The sequence below is a fragment of the Hylobates moloch genome, unplaced genomic scaffold (genome assembly GCF_009828535.3).
Source record: "Hylobates moloch isolate HMO894 unplaced genomic scaffold, HMol_V3 SCAFFOLD_19, whole genome shotgun sequence".
Classification (NCBI taxonomy): Eukaryota; Metazoa; Chordata; class Mammalia; order Primates; family Hylobatidae; genus Hylobates; species Hylobates moloch.
Genome location: NW_026652294.1, coordinates 15,632,749 through 15,652,203, shown reverse-complemented (window position 1 = coordinate 15,652,203; position 19,455 = coordinate 15,632,749). Strand labels below are relative to the sequence as shown.

The 19,455-nt window shown below is 58.7% G+C and overlaps 3 protein-coding genes across 18 annotated transcripts in view; 1 reads left to right on the top strand and 2 right to left on the bottom strand.

The window, feature by feature from the left end:
• Nucleotides 1-19,455, bottom strand: part of CIMIP4 (ciliary microtubule inner protein 4) — a 302,707-nt gene that overhangs the window by 55,560 nt on the left and 227,692 nt on the right. The window lies entirely within an intron of this gene.
• KCTD17 (potassium channel tetramerization domain containing 17) lies at nt 2,575-19,400 on the top strand. Of its 15 annotated transcripts, none has more exons than XM_058430977.1 (11): nt 2,575-3,107; nt 4,956-5,064; nt 8,158-8,249; nt 9,238-9,333; nt 11,150-11,275; nt 12,672-12,771; nt 12,953-13,024; nt 13,388-13,612; nt 14,374-16,079; nt 17,920-18,124; nt 18,983-19,400. In XM_058430977.1, exons 2-9 carry the CDS (start codon nt 5,052-5,054, stop codon nt 14,586-14,588), a joined length of 939 nt encoding a protein of 312 aa, XP_058286960.1. In that variant the 5' UTR covers nt 2,575-3,107; nt 4,956-5,051; the 3' UTR covers nt 14,589-16,079; nt 17,920-18,124; nt 18,983-19,400. The 15 variants fall into 15 exon arrangements, with proteins under 15 accessions (XP_058286960.1, XP_058286953.1, XP_058286955.1 ...); XM_058430970.1 differs by lacking the exon at nt 2,575-3,107 and adding an exon at nt 3,563-3,805 and having other exon boundaries at nt 18,983-19,398; XM_058430972.1 differs by lacking the exon at nt 2,575-3,107 and adding an exon at nt 3,563-3,805 and having other exon boundaries at nt 14,374-15,964; nt 18,983-19,397.
• Nucleotides 17,292-19,455, bottom strand: part of TMPRSS6 (transmembrane serine protease 6) — a 37,601-nt gene continuing 35,437 nt past the window's right edge. Inside the window, exons 17-18 of one of the 2 annotated variants that reach the window (XM_032138525.1) lie at nt 18,673-18,809; nt 17,292-18,090 (exon numbers count right to left, since the gene is read on the bottom strand). In XM_032138525.1, coding sequence (XP_031994416.1) covers nt 17,932-18,090; nt 18,673-18,809 — 296 coding nt within the window. In that variant the 3' untranslated portion in view covers nt 17,292-17,931. The remainder of the gene's footprint in view (nt 18,091-18,672; nt 18,810-19,455) is intronic. The other variant, XM_032138526.2, reaches the window with a different exon arrangement.

Genomic DNA, 19,455 nt, shown 5'->3' with positions numbered 1-19,455 from the left:
CTGCCCCTGGGATGTCCCCCACCCCAACTGTCTATATTGGCACCAACGCCAGGTTAAGATTCCCCAAATGCCGCGCTGATGATGCTCCTCCTTTGCGGAAAGACTCGGTGCTGTCCAAGTCCTGCTGTAGCATCCACACACCTCAGTAGAGAGAGGCAACCCTAGGTGGGCAGCAGCTGGCCCAGGAAACATGGGGGCTGTTCCTCACCTTCCTGATTTTTTTTTTTTTTTTTTTTTTTGAGACAGGGTTTCACTGTCACACAGGCTGAAGTGCACTGGTGCGATCATGGCTCACTGCAGCCTCGATCTCCTGGGCTCAAGGTATCCTCCCACCCCAGTCTTCCCAGTAGCTAGGACTACAGGCACATGCCACCAAGCCTGGCTAATTTTTTTAAATTTTCTGTAGAGACGAGGGTCTTGCTACGTTGTCCAGGGTGGTCTTGAACTCCTAGGCGCAAGAGATCCTCCCCCCTCAGCCTCCCAAAGTGCTGGAATTACAGGCATGAGCCGCTGCATCTGACACCTTCCCAACTTCTCCTCAGGTGAACTCCTTGTTTCATTCCAACTGGCCCACAGCTGGCCTCTGGAATGCCCTCATTCTTCCCCATATAGCTTTGCTCTTTCCTCTTTCCCCTCTCACCCCACCATCCCCTCTCTCCACCTCCCGAGACCCTCCCTGGGCCCTTTTCTCTGACACTTTGTTGTTGTTGTTATTGTTGTTGTTGTTGTTAAGACGGAGTTTCGATCTTGTTGCCCAGGCTGGAGTGCAATGCTGCAATCTCAGCTCACTGCAACCTCCGCCTCCCGGGTTCCAGCAATTCTCCTGCCTCAGCCTCCCAAGTAGCTGGGATTACAGGTGTGCGCCACCACACCCGGCTAATTTTTTATATTTTTAGTAAAGACAGGGTTTCATCATGTTGGCCAGGCTGGTCTCGAACTTCTGACCTCAGGTGATCCGTCCTCCTGGGCCTCCTAAAGTGCTGAGATTACAGGTGTGAGTAACCGTGCCCAGCCTGGGCTCCCCCTACTCTTGACCCAGATGTAGGTGGTCTTCTAACTGGTCTCTCTGTGCTTCAAACCACCCTCCCTGCAACCTAAGGGTGATCCACATTACAAATCTGACCGGGTCACTCCCCTGCCTGCCACCCTTGCATGAAAGAAGAAGTATCTCCTGCTCTAGTTTTGCTTTAGCTGACAATGGTCAAGGCCTCACTAAGTGCCAGCAGTCCTGCCAATCTTTCAAGGCCACTTCACATCCCATCTCATTCACCCATTCATGCATTCAACATAATAAATGCCAGGGACTGTGCTAGGTGTTTTTTTTGTTTGTTTTCTTTCTTTCTTTCTCTTTATTTCTTTCTTTCTTTTTCTTTCTTTCTTTCCTTCCTTCCTCCCTCCCTCCCTCCCTCCTTTCCTTCCTTCCTTCCTTCCTCCCTCCCTCCCTCTCTCTTTCCCTCCCTCCCTCCTTCCTTCCCCCTCTCTCTCTTTCTTTGATGGAGTCCCGCTCTGTCACCCAGGTTGGAGTGCAATGGCACAATCTTGGCTCACTGCAACCTCTACCTCCCGGATTCAAGTGATTCTCCTGCCTCAGCTTCCTGAGTAGCTGGAACTACAAGCGTGAGCCACCATGCCCGGCTAATTTTTGTATCTTTAGTAGAGAAGGGGCTTCACCATGTTGGTCAGGCTGGTCTCAAACTCCTGACCTTGTGATCCGCCTGCCTCGGCCTCCCAAAATGCTAGGATTATAGGCGTGAGCCACCGGCTGTTTTTTGGTTTTCTATCATTTTATTTTTTTAAAATAGAGATAGGGGCCAGGCGCGGTGGCTCACACCTGTAATCCCAGTACTTTGGGAGGCCAAAGGGGGAGGATCACTTGAACTCAGGAGTTCAAAACCAGCCTGGCCAACGTGGTGAAACCCTATCTCTACTAAAAATACAAAAATTAGCCAGGCGTGGTGGTGCATGCCTGTCATCCCAGCTACTCAGGAGGCTGAGGCATGAGAATTGCTTGAACCCAGAAGGCAGAGGTTGCAGTGAGCCGAGATGGTGCCACTGCACTCCAGTCTGGGCGAGAGAGTGAGACTGTATCTCAAAAAAAGAAAAAAGAGAGAGAGAGAGAGATAGGGGTCTCACTATGTTGTCCAGGCTGGTCTTGAACTCCTGGGCTCAAGTGAGCCTTGGCCTCCCAAAGTGCTGGGATTACAGGTGTGAGCCACCGCACCCAGCCTATGCTAGGTGTTTACAGACATTTCATAACTTAATCTTCACAACAATGCTCTGGGGTCACAACTATTGTAAATCCCATTTGGCAAGAGAGAAAGCCAAAGCTCAGAGAGGAAGTTGCTCAGGACACACCTAGTGAATTTTAAGTAGCAGGATTCCAGTACACCTTTGATCCACTCCCTGCCAAGGAGAAAAGCTTTATGCAGAAAGCAGGGCATTGGGTGGTAACAGGGAAACTTCTCCCAGCACAGAGCCAGGCTGCCCAGTGTTTGGGCCAGCTGCATGTGACATTGGATCAGTGAGAGGAGCCCCAGACCTCTCCCCCGTAGGCCAGGAGCAGGACTGAAACCAGTAAGGAGAGGAAGATAAGGAGACAGCTTCCTCGTCAGCTCTTGTCCCTCCCTGGTCCTGGACCACATGAGGAACTGCTCCCTTCCCCCACCCTGAGGTCCACAGAATGACAGTCCCCCTCCAAGTTAACTGGGGAATAACTCAGAAAGCCACCTGCAGAACCAATCCCTCCTCCTTCTTGGGGAGGACTTGGAAAAACTGAGAACGACCAAAAGCCAGGATGGAAACTCAGTTCTCCTGACTCGGATCCAGGGCCTGCTCTACTCTTCCTCCTTAGAAGTCCTTCCCAAGGATCTCTGACATTCCATGGTCGGGGAGTAGGAAAGAGGCCTTGGTGGGTACTCACTCACCAGCAATGTGAGTAGGGCGGTCACTTTGCTTCTGTGGCTTCATCTGTAAAATGGGTATAGCCCAAAATACCAGACTCACAAGGCTGCTGAGAGCTTAAATGCATAACACACATACACAAAGTGTCCGGCATACAGGTGCTCAGCCAACCTCAAGTCCGGCTATGTCGTTCTTCAAGAACTCAGGTGAGGGAAGGAACCTACTCCCACCAACCCCGCCCCCACCCCTATACACACAAAGGGCAAATGAAAAAATATGACAAAACACATGCGGGTCAATGCTATGGGGATTCCTGGAGGGGAAAGTCTCTTCCCTTATCAGCTGTTGGATGACGGAGACGGCACAAAGGAAAAACAAGAATGCTCGGACCCATGGGAGGGCTGCAGATTTGGGGAAGCCCTCATTCTTTTCCCAGAAGCCGGGAGTTCGACCTTCCCCATACACAGTGATTTGGCCAGAGGGCATCTTCACCAGCCCAGACTGCGGGCCTGCGGGGAAGGGCGAAGCGGGGCGGGACCGGGGGCGAGAGCAGCGCGGGGCGGGAGCAGCGCGGGGCGGGAGCAGCGCGGGGCGGGACCCTCCCCGCGGCCCACGCGGAGCCAGGAGGCGCGGACTACAGCTCCCGGCCTGCCCCGCGTGCGGTCCCCGCCCGCCCCCAGCGCCCGGGAGGAAGATGCAGACGCCGCGGCCGGCGATGAGGATGGAGGCCGGGGAGGCAGCGCCGCCGGCGGGGGCGGGCGGCCGCGCCGCAGGCGGCTGGGGCAAGTGGGTGCGGCTCAACGTGGGGGGCACGGTGTTCCTGACCACCCGGCAGACGCTGTGCCGCGAGCAGAAGTCCTTCCTCAGCCGCCTGTGCCAGGGGGAAGAGCTGCAGTCGGACCGGGTGAGGCCCCCGGGGTGGGCGGCGAGCGGGTAGTGGGTCCTCCGCTCGCCCGACGCGGGGCTGTCGGGCCTGGCTCGCCCGCCAGGCTGGGGACCCGGCTGGGTTCATTTCCGAGGAACTGGAGGCGGGAAGAAGCGGCAGGAGGAGGGGAGGGGGAGGTGGGTCTGGTAGTGAGGGATGTGTCCATTGCCGTGGCAACGGGACAACGCAGGCCGCGGCCATTAGAAGCTCTCGAGCCGCCCTGGATCGGGGCCTCTCCTTCTTCTTTGGGGCTGTGGACAGGAAGAGACCTGGGACCTTTCCTCCCTCCCAAAGAGGACTCCTGCTGTGGGGAAGGAGTCGACGAGGCTACTTCTCCCGCTCTTTGGGATGTGGGTGGCGGAGGGGTGCAGGGAGCTAGCTGGATGGAGGAGCCCTGGGGCCCCTTCTGAGCGGGCTGAATCTGGAAGGAGCGTTGGCCCAGCGGGCACTATTTCTGAGCGCCCACCCTGACTCTGCTGCACACGGCCTGCCGCGACCTTGAGTCGGACCCTTCCCTGCACTGCGCTCAGCCTCCTTCCTCATCTGTAACACGAAGGGCTGGTCTGAAGATGACCTCTAAGGTCTCCTCTCCCCCATCCGTGAGCCTCTGATGCTGTGGCCTTTGGCAAGTCGCCTCACCTCTCAATGTCTCCGATTTCTCTGTAGAGTCGCATGGAAGCCCACCCTGCCTCCCTGCCCGCCCAAGTGTCCAGTGAGATAGTGACTCCTCTGGAAACTTGTAAACATCCCCTGATAAGCCTAGGGACCTGGGGGGACAGTGGGGCTGGCTTCGGGGGACAGCCTCTAAGAGGGACATTCGCCGAGCCCCGTGCTGGGCCGGTTGCCACTCAGACCTCCTCTCACCGGATGCTCACAGCAATCCCTGATTATGGGGAGAGGAGTGAGGCTCAAAGAGGCCAAATCATTAGCCTAAGGTCACACATTCAGGAAAAGTCAGAAGCAGGGTTTGAACTCAGGTCCATCTGACCCCAGTGCCTTTTTGCTCCTTTGTGCCTGCTCCATCCAGGGAAGAGCTCTCCCTCGACTCTCCTTGCCTCCCTGTGCGTGTGCGGGGTTGGCCGGGGAGAAGCCTCACTCTTCTCTCACCGAGCATCCCTCACCTCCATAGGATGAGACCGGGGCCTACCTCATTGACCGTGACCCCACCTACTTCGGGCCCATCCTGAACTTCCTCCGGCATGGCAAGCTGGTGCTGGACAAGGACATGGCTGAGGAGGGTGAGTTGGTCCAGGGGGCTGGCCTGGGGCCCACATCCTAGCCTGGCCTTATGCAGCCTGCCAGGGCCCTCTGTGGAGGCCCCAAGCCATTTGGACAACCAGGACGGCCATCTGCCTGCTTGGTGGTTTCCTGCCTCTTCCCAATCGGACGGGGCTGATTCCCAAGCATCTGCCTGCGTCGAGCCTGGGGCTCTGCCAAGTGGACGGGCTCAAGCTTTCCCTGGGTATTGTCAGGGAGGTGAAGAGACACATGTGCAGGGGATAGAGGAAGTCAGCGAGGCCCTGTGGCCTCTGCTGTGGGCTGTGATGCCCTTTCTCTGTGGCCTCCTAGGAAGCCAGGTGGGGACGGTCACATCCGGAGGCTGGGGTGACAGGAATGCAGTGTTGACAGGCATGGGGAGAGCTCTCTCTCTCTTTCTCTGGCTGATCCAGTATCTCAAATTCTGCCTGGTGAGGGCTTGTAAGTGGGTGGAGCGGGTGACTGTTCACTAAGTCTGGCAGCCTGTGCGGCACAGTGCTGGCTGTGGGTGGAGGCAGGGGAGGGGGGAGTCTGCTTCCCAGTGGGGCTTTGGTTATCCCCAGGCCTAGGTGGCTGAGGCCCTGGATATGCTCATATCTGGGACCAACAAACAGTGGGGAAGCCCTGTCTGGGAGAACGACCTGTTAGCAGAGCCGCAGCCAGGGGCAAGGACTACAGTCAGTGCCAAGTTAACTCTTCTTTGGGATACAGGGTGTGGCTCTGGGTCAGCTGATCCAGCCAGACCAGCTTGAACATGTCACTTCTCACTGCGTCTCCACTGGTATCTGTTAAATGCGGGCGGTGATCTGCCTTCTGGAGGGAGATGTCATGAATCCCGTGCATAAACAGCACCTGCACCTGTGCATGCCTTCCTGCTCTGGGCCATGGTCTGCCCTCCCTGAGCCCTATGGGACACAGTGGTCTGGAGGCCCAGCAACTCTCTAGTAGGTCAGGGCTGCAACACCAGAGTCCACTGTAGGTGCCTGGCCCTGCAGAGCCCCACAGCTTCCCTGTTAATCCCTAGGGGAGCACAGATACCATGGGCGTGGCCTAGGCTCAGGAGCAGGCCCCATTGGGAGGGAAGTAAACACCCCAGCTGCATCACAGCCAGCACCTGTTTACACGCCCTGCGTTCTTAAAGCCCTGCTATTCCTACACCGTCAGACAGGGCTGTCCGGGGGCTAGAGGATCAGACAGGGTTATCTGGGGGCTAGGGGATCACACAGGGCTATCCGGGGGCTAGGGGATCACACAGGGCTATCGGATCACACAGGGCTATCCGGGGGCTAGGGGATCACACAGGGCTATCCAGGGGATAGGGGATCTGAGAGGAGACTTACTAGCTGTGTGACACTGAAAAAGTGACCTAACCCCTCTGTGCCTGCATGCCCCCATCTGTGAAATGGGGGACCATAGCACCCACCTCACCTAGCTGTCATGAGGATGAAAGGAGTTAATAGTGCAGCATGGAGCTCAGTGCCTGGCCAGAGGATGTGGAATACGGTGCTAGCTGTCTGTCACCTGCAGGGCTCCGCCCAGGGCACTGGGGATAATTCTCGTAATCAGGCAGCAGCACTCCCTGACCTCCTGCTCTGTGTTTGGTCCTGTGTGGGCACTGGGGACAGGGCAGATCAGAAATGTGAGCCCCATCTTAGCCATTTCAGGCTGCAATCATGAAGTACCATAGATTGGGTGGCTTGTGAAAATCAGAAATTTATTTCTCTTGGTCCTAGAGGCTAGAAACCCGAGATCGGGGCACTGTGGCAGGTTCTGGTGAGGACTTTCTTCCGGATTGCAGACTGCTGACTTCTCATTGTGTCCTCATGTGGCAGAAAGAGAGGGAGCTAGCCCCCGCCCGTCCCTTCTCGAGAGCTTGTTTGGAGGTTCTAGCAGGGGAGCACAGCTACTCACATACCCTTGACCAAAGACCAGTCCTCCTCTATCGGGGGTGCTCGCCCCCTTCGATGGAGCTCACAGCTTCGGGAGGGACACACCTGGAGTGGTGAGGGAGGAAGGGGACACGCACCTAGCCAGCCAGATCAGCTAAATCAACCCTCGTGATCAGTGGAGTGACAGATGTCCCAGCCAGATCGCCCTCACATCCAATTAGCCTTTCTTATAAGAAGACTGATCCCACCCTGGGGACTCTACCCCCGTGATCTCATTACCTCCCCTTCTAATCCCATCACAGTTTTCAGCAGGTGGATTTTCGAGGAACACACACATTCCGCTCATAATGAGCTCTGTCCCCAGGGAGCCCAGAGGCCAGTCACGGAAAGGGCCCAAAGGTCCCCTGCCTTCTGAGAGCCTAGGGGAGTCGAAACAGCTGCAAGCTCATCACTTCACTGGTGGGCTGACTTCATCTCCCAGATTAACTTAACTGTAAGATGGGGACAGTAATGCCTGCTCTCCTCATATCCCTGGGACTTGTGATGAGCTCGTGCAGGGTGTTGCAAACTGTAAGGTGAGGCAGTTGGGGGAATGCATGGACACAAGGGTATGTGCTTACAGTGGGGAGACATGGGCTCTGGAGTCTGCGGCGCTTGAGTTCCCTCTGGCACTTACCAGCTGTGTGACCTTGGACAAGCTACTTCTCTTTGGGAGCCTCAGTTTTCCCAGTTGTTCAATGCGGATGATGAAAGTACTTCCTTCTAGTTCTGAGAATTGAAAAATGTAATGCACCTGGCACTTAGAATGTGCTTAATAAATAGGAGCACATGATCGGGGGTCAGGCAAGGCCCTGCTCATGGTGACATTCTGGGGATCAGTCCCAATGACCCTGTTGTCTCTTGATAGCCCTAAAGCTGCCCCAGACTGTGGCCTGGAAGCTACCCCTGGGTCATCGCACTCAGCACAGCAGAGCTGTGTGGCAGCCTCTCAGCCCCTTCCACAGGAAGTGTGGGATCCAAGGAAGGAAATGCTCCCTCTTATTTGACCCCTGAACTCACAGACACTCAGCTCGCCCTCAGGGCGGGTGATCAGAGCGGCAGGTAGGTTTCTGGGTGGAGGGAACAAGAGGAGAATGGGGCATGGAGGCAGAAGGAGTGACCTGGGATCTGTTCTGTCTGTGCCAGGGGTCCTGGAGGAAGCCGAGTTCTACAACATCGGCCCGCTGATCCGCATCATCAAAGACCGGATGGAAGAGAAGGACTACACGGTCACCCAGGTCGGGAGCAGGGGCAGCACACATGGCCAGGGCAGGGGCCGGTGGGGAGAGGGAGGCTGAGAGACAGGGCGGGAGGCAGAGGAGGTTGGGAGAGACAGGACCAGTGTTTGTCATGGGGAGGCCGAGCTGGCCTGTAAGGAGAGGCATGGTTGGGCTCCCAGGCTGCCCAGCACAGCCCTAGACTCGGAGACAGGCACACTGGGGTTCAGTCCCTGTCTCAGCCCCATTTGCTGTGTGTTGGGCCAGGCTCGCCCTCTCTGGACCTTGATTTTCTCTTATGGGATAGAGAGGGGTGGGAATGGCACACCCATCCCTTCCTCATAGGCAGAAGGGGGTCAGTGTGTAGGTATAGGGTGCCCTGCAGAGGGCAATGCAGGATTAGCAAATTGTGCATTTTGTGGCATCAGATGGTCGCCTGGTGGGCTCGGCACAGGCTGTTGGGGCTGGCGTTTGTGAGCTTGGAGCCCGGGCCTCCCTGGCCGGTCTGCAGGAGGAGGGAGAGAGATTTTCCACCTACTCTGGGGGATGTGTGAGGGTTGGGGGACAGGTAGTGAGGAACCATTTCTCAGGCCCAGGGAATTAAAGAGGGGAGGCTCCGTGTCTCCTTGAGGGCCTGACTCCTTGAGGGTGACCCAGAATGTTCCCTAAGCCCCACCCATGTTCTTTCTTAAATTACCCATGTTCCGGTTCTGTCTCCTTCACCCTTGAGCTGGGTGACCTTGGGCAAGTAACTGGACCGCTCTGAGCCTCAATGGAACGTCCCATAATGCCTAGGATTCTTGGAAGGATTAAGTGAGATGGTGCCTGGTGAATGCCTGGTGAGGAGCAGGTGCTCAGAGCATGGCTTCCTCCCCCCAACCACCTCTTCTTTCTCTCCCTCTCTTCTTCTTTGGGTATGTTGCAGGGGTGGTGGCAGCAGGTGCTCATGCCCCTCCTGGGGTGGCTGGTGCTCCCACAGGTGCCCTCTATGTGACCCTTCTGCCCACAGGTCCCGCCCAAGCACGTGTACCGCGTGCTGCAGTGCCAGGAGGAGGAGCTCACGCAAATGGTCTCCACCATGTCTGATGGCTGGCGCTTCGAGCAGGTGCGCTGGGGACAGGGGCGTGCCACCAGGACCACCCTGGGACCTCCTAGCCTCTGACCAAGCAGGCCCCTCCCTTCCGGCAGCCCCAGTCTTGGGTTCCCCACCACAGTCCCCCCAACCCCAGGGTTCTTCTGAAATCAAACTAAACAAGGTTAGGAGAGACCACACTTGGTGGCAGGTTGACCGAGAGAGAGAGGATAGGAGCCCCAGTGACCACAGGACAGCGCGGGGTGTCCTTGTTGGCGGGAGTCCTCACAGCAACCGGGTGGTGATCTATCTGGTGGCATGAGTGAGTCTGTGGCCCCCGAAGGACAGCCCAGGTGCAAGGAGACCAGATCCACATAGGTGAGTGGAGTCCACCTTGAGTCAGCACCTCTTAGAACTCAGAGTCAGCATCATGCGATCGTAGCAGTTCCTGACGCAGTTTTCAGGGTCTCCGCAGGGGACGTGCCCAGTGGCCAGCATTGCAACATGCAGGAGAGCCCAAAGCAGTGCCTTCCCGTGAGGTCTTTATGGTGAACGGTGGTTCCTCCCAGTCCAGATGCAGTTTACCCATCGGAGATCCTTATCCCGAGGGACTTTATCCCTAGTCATGCAGCTGACCTCCCACCTCTCAGGTTTCCAGAGGAGCAGAGCCAGAAAGTGAGCCCAGGGTCAAAAGTGCCTTTAGAGAAGGAGGGGGATTGGCTAGCCTTTCTCCACACCCACCCACGTGTTCCCTGGCACATGGAGACTGCAAGGCAGAAGGTCGGAGCCCCCAGGATGGCCTGGAGGGATGGAAGAATGGGCCTAGTGCAGAGCCAGAGGCCTGGCTTCACCTCTAGGCCTCGCCACGGACATGCCTGCCACCTTGGGCAAGTTACGTCTCCTCTGCCGGCCCCAGTTTCCTCATCGGTGAAGTGGGCTAACAGTACCTCCTCTGTAGGACTGTTGTGAAGATTAGAAGGGCCATCAGTAAAGCTTACAGCCCTCCATAGGACTCCCTATGTTGGCATTAGTGTCATGCAAATCATTAGAAATCCATATTGAAGTCTGCGACACTCAGAGAGGACTTGGGATCCCCGATGCCATTCCCTGCTCCACCCCTTCCTAGCTGTGAGGCCTTCAGCAGGCCTGAGATTCCCTTCAGGGTCGCTGAGAGCTGAATGAGACTCATCACCTGGAAGAACTTTCTTATTTCTTAGCCAGAAGGGCTCTGTGGGCATGGTTATTCTAGGGACCCTGGAACAAGGGCAGGGCTACTCTGAGAGCCTCTGGGTGTCTTTGGCAATTGCACAGGCTCTCAGCGGCTGAGCAAGCAGGCCAGGGACCATCGGTCATTTGCCCTTTGGTCTCAGGAGTGGACCACCTGTCCCACCTCTTCTTCCAGGAGTGAAGGGAATATTCTGTGGGGCTCCACCTTGCCAATGCCACCCTGCAACCTTGTCCTGGGGCTGTGTCAGCCACATCTGGAACGGGGGATAGCCGCCCTTGAGAGGCCTCTGCCTGCATTTAGAAAAGGGCCCCCTGGCTCTGGGGCTAGGCTGGAGGTGGTGGTGGGGACGGCGGTAATGCTGCCACCCTCCACCAGGGATCGGGCCAGCCAAGCCTGGCGGAGAGGCTGGTCCTGGGGCACAGACCACAGGCACAGGTTGCAAGGGGGAAGACTCCACCTTCCTGCCCAGAGGTGCCCTCTAGAAACCCAGGAGTGGGCCTGACAAGCCGCAAGATTGGAACCTGAGCTGGTATCTTGATTTGAGTGCCGAGGTCTGTTGTACCCTGCCCCACGGCCCCCAACACCAACCTGCATTTTTCTCCCCATGCTCCGCCCCTCTAGCTGGTGAACATCGGCTCCTCCTACAATTACGGCAGCGAGGACCAGGCAGAGTTCCTGTGTGTGGTGTCCAAGGAGCTCCACAGCTCCCCGAACGGGCTGAGCTCAGAGTCCAGCCGCAAAACCAAGGTGAGCCCACCCACCTCAGCCCATGTCCGTGTCTGGAGAAGGCTCCTGTCTCCCTCCACCCTCCCCGCCTGTCCCGCCCCTGCACCTGTACCATCCCTCCACCTCTCTCCCGCCGCTGCCCATGCACAACCCCATGCTCACAGCCACCGCCATCCATCCCATGCCACCCGCCGTTACCCAGGCCCAGGCTGGGAGCAGTGAAATGAGAGCATCCCCAGGGTGCGGCCGGCGTGGACTCAGAGGCTGCATGAAGGGGGCCGCTTAGTGGCCACCGGGCACTGTGGCATGGACTAGGGGTCAGGGCACAGTGTGGCACTCTCTGTGTGACTTAGGACAAGGCTTGTCCTCTCCCAGCACTTTTGCTGCACGCTCTGAAGTGACAGAGGAGGATCACATACTCTTTGTAGTGCCTTGGAGCCTGGAACTTCTGGGATCCCAAATGGCCACTTATTCCCCAGGGACAGGTGCATGTCCCCAGCTGGCCTGAGCCAGGATTGGGAAGCCACCGACGTAAATCCTGCCCCTTTCCCAGGCCCCCTCCTTAGCCTCTCTGCAGGATGGGGGCAGCTCGGTGGCCGCCAGTCCTGTGTGTCCGCCTGGCCTGTTGAGGCAGCCTCCTGAGAGCGCCCTGGCAGCATCCACTGTACCACTGTGGGGAGAGGGCTGAGCGGGGGTCCTGCCACCCTGGACCCAGTGCTGTGGGAAGTCCCAAGGGCCTTCGCAGAGCCACAGAGCAGGCGTGAACCAGGCTGGGAAGAAGGCAGGCTGCTCCTCCTGGGGCCCGCCCCTGCACAGTGGAGGCTTACCTCTGGCTTCCTGTCTGTCTGTCTGCCTCCCTGTCCTGCTGTGATGCACCCTGCCTGCCCACCACCCCCCACCCCCACCACTGCCAGGGCTGGCGCTGCCCTGCAAGGATGCAGAGCGAGCCTGCTCCTTCTGCCTCTTTGGGCCAAAGCCCCTGGACCTGGGGTGTCAGAGACTGGCTGGCATCCCAGATCTGGGTGGTGTCTGCCCTGGGGCTTCTGTGGCCACATTTCTACTCAGGAGCAGTCTTTCCAAACAAGGCCTTCCCAGGCACCCCTCAGGGATACCCCAGTCCCACACCCTCCCCGTTCTGCTTCATCCCCTCCCTCCAGCCTCGCTCTATGTAACAGCAGCCAGGCTGACCCCGGAGCATGCCCACAGCACCCCATCCTCAGCTGCTTTCCCCAGGCCCTCCCCAAGCTGCCCAGGGGACTGGAGAAGATGCCCCCAGCTTCTGTGGCTGGAGCCCTCCCCTCTCCTGAGGTCCCTTTCACCTTGCCTGAGACCGGGTCTTTGGGGATAGCCAGCAGGCCCTGGCCCCTCTGTTAGTGTCTCCACTCTTTCTTCCCTGGGTCCGCCGGCTGGTTCACAGAGCACGGAGGAGCAGCTGGAGGAGCAGCAGCAGCAGGAGGAGGAGGTGGAGGAGGTGGAGGTGGAACAGGTGCAGGTGGAGGCAGATGCACAGGAGAAAGGTGCAGCCAACCCCCAGGAGGATGATTGCTAAGCAAAGCCGGAGCCTCCCGCCCACTCCTTGCTGGAGCCAGCTGCAGAACCGGGGGCCCCGGGGCTGCTGGGGGGGCACCAGGGTTAGCTCAGCCACTTGCCTGGCGCCTCACCCGCATAACCATCCCTTCTCTCACTTTCTCTTTGCAGCCCAGTCATCTCAGGATCCCGCTAACCTTTTCTCCCTCCCACCACTGCCTCCTCCTCCGCTTCCCGCTGGAGGTCCTGCCTCATCTTCATCCACCTCTTCTTCCTCCTGGATCTCATCTGCACCCTGCCTCTTCCCTCTCTGCCCTTGTCCGGGTTTTCTCTCTGCCTGCTCACGCCTCCATCCCGGGTCTGCCCTGGTCCCAGCCTCCCGTGCCCTCCACCCAGGCCCCCTGGCCCTGCATCCCAGAGCGTCCTGCCTGCCGCCTCCTGCGCCCCTTCTGGTACCTCCTGCCTCCCAGCCTGGGGAGGAGGGGCGCAGCTGCACCTCCTCTGTGCCCACCAACCCTGCCGGGCACCTCTGAGGCTGGGCCCTGGCTGCAGGCCCTGCCCCGCCTCCTCTCCTCCCGGCCTCCTCCTCACGTTTCCTCCTTGCAGGTTCCCGTCCGCACCCTCTCAGACCTGAGGCTGAGCTTGCAGTGAGGGCTTCTCCTCGGCCCCTCGCCCGCCCCCAGAGCTGCCATCCCTGGTTTGTAGCTTGGCGGTGCTGGAGGGAGGGTTGGAGCAAGGAGGGTGCTCATCTCTTGATCCTTGGACTAGAGCCGAGCTTTCGGCTGATTATCTCCACCCACCAAACTTTCTCATCCGACCTTGGCCTTGGGGGTGAGGCTCTGAGAGGAGAAGAAAGTTAGGGAGTGGGAACTTTCCTACCAGCCCATCAGCACCAGAGCCAGGCTGGTGGGGAGGGAGGGACCACTGAAGCCAGAGGCCCTGGCCGAGTCCCTGCACATCCAGGAGCTCCTGTGTCACTGCCCTGTGGCATCCCCTATTTCTGTGGGGATGGGGAGGACAGGCCACTTTTGGATACCCTTGGCCTATGACGTGTCAGCCAGAGTGGCTTAAGGATTGCAGAGTGGCAGAAAAAGCCCTGGCCATGTGCCCACAAGCCCCCCACCCCACTCTTTTCTGCCTGCTATGTAACCTTGGGCAAGTCACTGTCCCTCTCTGGGCCACAATTGCCTCTAAAATGGGGACAGACAGCTGCTCTCCGTGGCTCCTTTCACCTGGGGCATCAGTGCCTCTCCCAGCCCTGACCAACCCCCATCCCACCCCCTTCAGAGTCTTGGCAGAATCTGGCCTCTGTAGGTGTCCGCCACCGAGACCAAGACCGGGCATGGGGCTCCTGGATGGGTTCGTTGGGGTGCCCTTCTTGCTCCCCCCAACTCAGTTCTGAATCCATCTTCTTTGGGCCTCAGCCCCACCCCCTCCTCCAGAAGGAAGCCTGTGACTCAACTGCCTCTCTCTCTCTCCCTCTCCCCCACCCTTCAATCTCCTCTCCACCCCCTGGCCCTGCATCACCCCCTCCTTACCGGCCCCACCTCCGCCCCTCCCATCCTCCTGCCCTTCCCCTCTTTTTTTTCTAGCTGTTACAAGCCAGAGGCACCCGGATGTGAGGCCCCAGATCACCTCCAGGGACTTGGGGTTCCCATCTGAAATCCTTTATTTTTGTACCATGGGGTGGGCCCCGGGCCTGAGAAGGAAGAAGCGCCCTCTCCCCGGCCTCCTCTGTCTGCACCTGTGGGGCTGTGACTTACCCCTGCCTCCAGGGGTGGGGCGGGGGCCCCCTGGGACCTCTTAAGGCCCGAGGTGGGCCCCAAGACCTCTGGGCAGAGTCGACTGCTCATGGCAGATGTGTGGCAATGTCTGGCTGTGTCTCTCCGGCACCCGTGTCCCCTCTCCCGGGCTCCCCTGCTGCATGGCAGATGTGCTCCTTCCTGGCCCAGTCACATTGCCTCCTCGAGCCTTAGTCCAGGGGGTAACTCCTCCCACCCCACCTACCTCACAGGGTTGTTGTGAGGGTGCACAGAGGACCAAAGTCCCTGAAGGCCCTCAGGCAGTATATAGGGGCCGCCCACCTTCAGCTGCCCTGGGATGGGAAGGACCCAGCCCGACCCCTGGGCGTAACACTGTGTTTGCAAATGGAGATTCAGGTATTGGGGATGCAGGTTGTGGGGAGCTGGCCTGGCAGAGTAGGGGTAGGTGGCTTGGCCTTCTCCTTGGTGATCCCACCCCCAGCCATTTGCATTGCTGGCCCAGCGCCTGGCCTGGAGGGCGGGAAGAGGCAGCAGAAGGGGCTGGGCAGGGGCGGCGGAGGCCTCAGGAACTGCCCGGGGAGAGTGGGTGTGGCAGCTGAGCCAGGGGCCCTCCTGTGTTTGACTTCCCGGGATGGGTCCTTGCTTCTCAGCTGTGTCTGACCCCACCATGTAATAAAACCCAAAGGAACAGCCCAGCCTGGCTGTTGCCCTCTCTTTCTCTTTGGGCCACTTTTGGGGACGGGGCTAAACTAAAGGTGTGGTAGACTGGTCCAAAGGACTGTGGCTTTGTCCCGAAAGCCCAGGGACGCTGCCCTGTTGTCATTCTCCTGTGTGTGTTGCAGGGAGGGCTTGGGGAACTGGCTATATCCTTTGCCCTGGGGCCGGATACCAGAGCACCTGCCCTACCTGGCCGGGAGCCAGAAAACAGAACTCTAGGGAGAGCCCTGGGCTGCCTCTGCCACATCCTAAACCTCTCAGGACGCCCCCTCCACTTCTACTCTGACACCTGGGCCACCGCCATCCCTCCCTATTGCTGCCACCCCTCTGCCCAAAATCCCAGGAAATATAAACACCCCGCCGTCTCCCTTCTCTGAGCCTGCTGGACCCAGCCCAGACCCCAGACCCTCCACCCACCCTGGCCAGTTCCTTCAACTCCCCAGTCCTGCCGAGTCTCCCCACTGCTCCAGGAAATCCTGCCGGTCGGTGAGCCCCTAAGGTGCAGACCCTCCACAGGCTGGGGCGGGGACACCCTCTTGCCAGCTTAAGCCTGGAGGGCCTCGCCACTTCCCCCCAGGACACTCCACTCCAAAGCTGGACTCACTTTTAGGATCCAACTATCCTTGCAAAAGAGTCACCAGGAGGCTTGTCAGGAGAACAGATGACACGTCCCCCGCCCTCCAGGATTCCGATGAAGACTGAGGTAGGGCCCAGGGTGATTCCAGATCACCCAAGGTATTCTGCGTGTGTTCTGCCCACCTGCTCTGGAGACGCTCCCTGCCCACCCAGCTGCCCCGGCTCCTCCTGGCAGGACCCAGGTGGGTGCTCCCCGTCCCTGGTTCTCCTTCTGCCTCATTCACCCACAGACCTGGCAGCAGCACCCATGTTGGAAAAACCCCTCTTCAGTCTAGGGCCCCTCTGAAGCTCCCTCTCTCCCTTCCACTCCCAGTTAGGTGTCTAGAAAGAGTTGTCCACACTTGACCGCCCACCCTCACCTCCAGCGGGCCCCCTGGCTCCATCACAACTGCCCCCAGGGGTCCAAAATCATCCTCCAGTCCATCCCATGGCGCTGCTCAGTCCTGGCCCATCCTCTCCATCCTGGAATCCTGCAGTGGCCTCCTAACCAGCCTCCCTGCCTGCCGCTCCCTGCACGCTGGTGCCAAGGCTGGTTCCAAAATGTGAATCCACCCATGTCACTCCTATGCTATAGAGCCTACCATGGCTCCCTAGAGCTTTCAGGGTCAAATCCTTGGCTCAACTCCAGGCTCTGCTATCCCACCTCAGTTCGCCCCTCTGAATTCTTGAGTCCTCTCGAGCTCTGTTCCAACACTCCCTCGGCTTGCTGGGTCCTAGTGTGCCTCATTCTTCCGGGACTGTGTCTTTGCACATGCTCTTCCCTGCCTGGAATATCCTTCCCGGATATTCCCACCTGGACCAGCTCTGAACCCCAGCTCAAGTCTCACAGCCTCCAGGCAGCTTGCCTTGACTTGCCCAGTCCACGCTCCCCTCCGGCCCCTTCCCACTGGATCATCCCCACTGCTCCTGGGGTCAGGAGCCAGGTCCTTCACCCCTGTGGCCCCAGCACAGTGCTGGCACATGGTTGGAGCCCGAGGCTTTATTCAGTGGCTCAAAGAATGCAAAGGGAGTGAGTGTCGCACTGGAGGGGGCCTTGGCAGACAGGGAGCTGGGAGACAGGAGTCTATGCCACCTCCTCTCCTAACCCCCAGTGCCACCATGAGGATATCTTAACCGCCTGAGCCTCAGTTTCCTCCTAAGTTTCCAAAAGGAGACCATTGCTCCTCACATCCCTCTGACTTGAGGGTCCCCAAATGATTGCCTTCCCGGCATTTCTTCTGGGACCTGGGCAGCTGCCCTGGAGGCCCCAGCCCTCAGTGGCCATGCCCACTGCCACTGAGCCCACCTTGGCCTTCTGGACACTTATCAAACAGGCTGAGCAGGAAGCAGGGGCTGCTCCAGTCAAGGGCATGAGGCTGGTGCCTGGGTCCCCATTCAAACTCCAGCAGCGGGGCTTGGATCAGGCAGCTTTATTCCAAAAGGCAGCTGAGCTCACCTCCCGGTGAGGGTCTGGGCTGTGAGGGCCCAGGTGGCAGGCAGGGGTGGGGCAAGGACCCTGGAGTCAGGACTTCCCCACCTTTTGGCTTACGGTGGCAGTGGGCCCACCTGGCAGTCTCCAGGGCTCTGAGGGTCCCCTCCTATGGGAGCACCTTCCATTCCCAGATCCCAAGTTAGACCAGGGGCTTCTGAAGCTGGAATCTGCTCTCTGGAGGCAAGGCTGCCCAAGCAGCCTCTGTACAGAGTAGGGCGCGCCTCAAGACACTCCTGGGGATGTAGCACCAGCATTCTTGCTGCTGAGCCACTTCCTTGCATTAGGCAGCAGTGGGGAAAGGGGACAGAGGAGAGAGAATCGGGAGGCAGAAGGGCTGGGTGTGGGCCTGAGTCCTCAGGGGATGTCTTGACCCCCAGCTGCTGGCACTCCTCCGTCCTCCTGCCATCACTGGAGCAGACATCAGGGACAAGATGCCACCTCCTGCCACCACAGGGCCCGCTCGCCCCCCCCCCCACCCCCGGAATACTTGTCCCCCTGCTTGGCAATTGCCCTGGGCTCTCTGAGTCCAGGAGGTGGGTCCTGCTTTGCAGGGGGGCAGTTCCTCAGGTCACCACTTGCTGGATCCAGCTGATCACACCTGTGATGCGAGTGTAGACGCCGAAGTAGTTAGGCCGGCCACAGCCCAGGCCCCAGCTGACCAGCCCCGCCAGGAACCAGCGGCCACTGAGTGCCTTGCACACCAGCGGACCACCCGAGTCACCCTGAAAGGGGGAAAGGAGAGAGGATTGAAGCAGGGTAAGGCACCCCCTTTTCCAGGTGAAGAGCCATAGGGATAAGTCCTGACTGTTGGGAATTGACTGGGTGCCAGAGTCACATTCAGTCTTAAAGCTCTGCTTTCCCCTTGCCTGCTAAATGGAGAGAGCCCAAGCCAGCCCTCCCCGGCCTCCAGCCAGCCTGTGTCCTCCTGGAACTGTGGCTGTGTCCGCACACCGCCACTCTGCCTCCACCTCCCTTCTCTGGCTGACACCCTTTTCTTCTTCCATGCATCCACCTCACTGTGGGACCCTGGGCCTAGTGCCTTGTGGTGGGCAAGGAGCAGAACTGGGTTTGAGCCTAACACCTGCCCATCACAGCATCTCTTCTGATCTGTGGCTCTGCAACCTTGGGCAAGCTCCTCAACCTTTCCAAGCCCCAGCCTCCTCTGTAAAGTGGGGGTGGCCATCGCCACCTTGCTGGGAGGATGGGAGGCTTCGGCAGGCTGATGTGAGCAAAGGGCCAGACCCTGGTGACATGAGCAGCATCCTTTCTCCCTCCTCTCTCCCTCCCACACTGGGGGGACTCACCTGGCAGGCATCCTTCTTGCCCTTGCGGTAGCCGGCACATAGCATGCGTGGCGTCACCTGGTAGCGATAGGCCTCGCTGCATAGGTCCTGTGGGATCAACTGCACATCCACTTTCTGCAGAGCGTTGCTGATGGGCCCTGTCCGTGGTCAAGGGCAGAAGTGAGATTTAAAGAGCCTGGAGCCCCTGTTCTCTGTTCTCCCTAACACTATTCCCTTTGCATCTCAGGAGCCTGCTTCTCTCCTGCTCTGCCCACCCTTACCCCTGCTGGGGTCGCACCTGCCCCTCTGCCTCCCTGTCACTTTATTCTAGCTCTTTCTCTGTGGGGTTCATGGTGACAGAGCCCCCGACCAAAGCCTATGTGGAGAGCCGGGCACGGTGGCTCACGCCTGTGATCCCAGGACTTTGGGAGGCTGAGGCGGACGGATCACCTGAGGTCAAGAGTTTGAGACCAGCTTGACCAACATGGAGAAACCCTGTCTGTACTAAAAATACATAATTAGCTGTGTGTGGTGGCACATGCCTGTAATCCCAGTTACTCAGGAGGCTGAGGCAGGAGAACTGCTTGAACCCGGGAGGCGGGGGATCTGAGCCGAGATCGCGCCATTGCACTCCAGCCTGGCAACAAGAGCGAAACTCCGTCTCAAAAAAACACAAAAAAAGGAAAAAGAAAAAAGCCCGCGTGGATGAGTGTCTTCCTCCAGCTTCTTGTCCCCCACCTCTGTCTGCTCAGGCACCTCTGGGCTCTGGCTGGCTCCTTGCTGCTCTTACATCACCTGGGGATG

Coding starts and splice junctions, on each gene's coding strand:
- KCTD17 (XM_058430970.1), top strand. CDS start 3,596: ATGCAGACGCCGCGGCCGGCGATGAGGATGGAGGCCGGGGAGGCAGCG. Junction 12,772..12,952: donor GGCAGATGCACAGGAGAAAG/GTGCAGCCAACC, acceptor TTCTCTTTGCAG/CCCAGTCATCTCAGGATCCC. Junction 13,025..13,387: donor TCCTCCGCTTCCCGCTGGAG/GTCCTGCCTCAT, acceptor TCCTCCTTGCAG/GTTCCCGTCCGCACCCTCTC.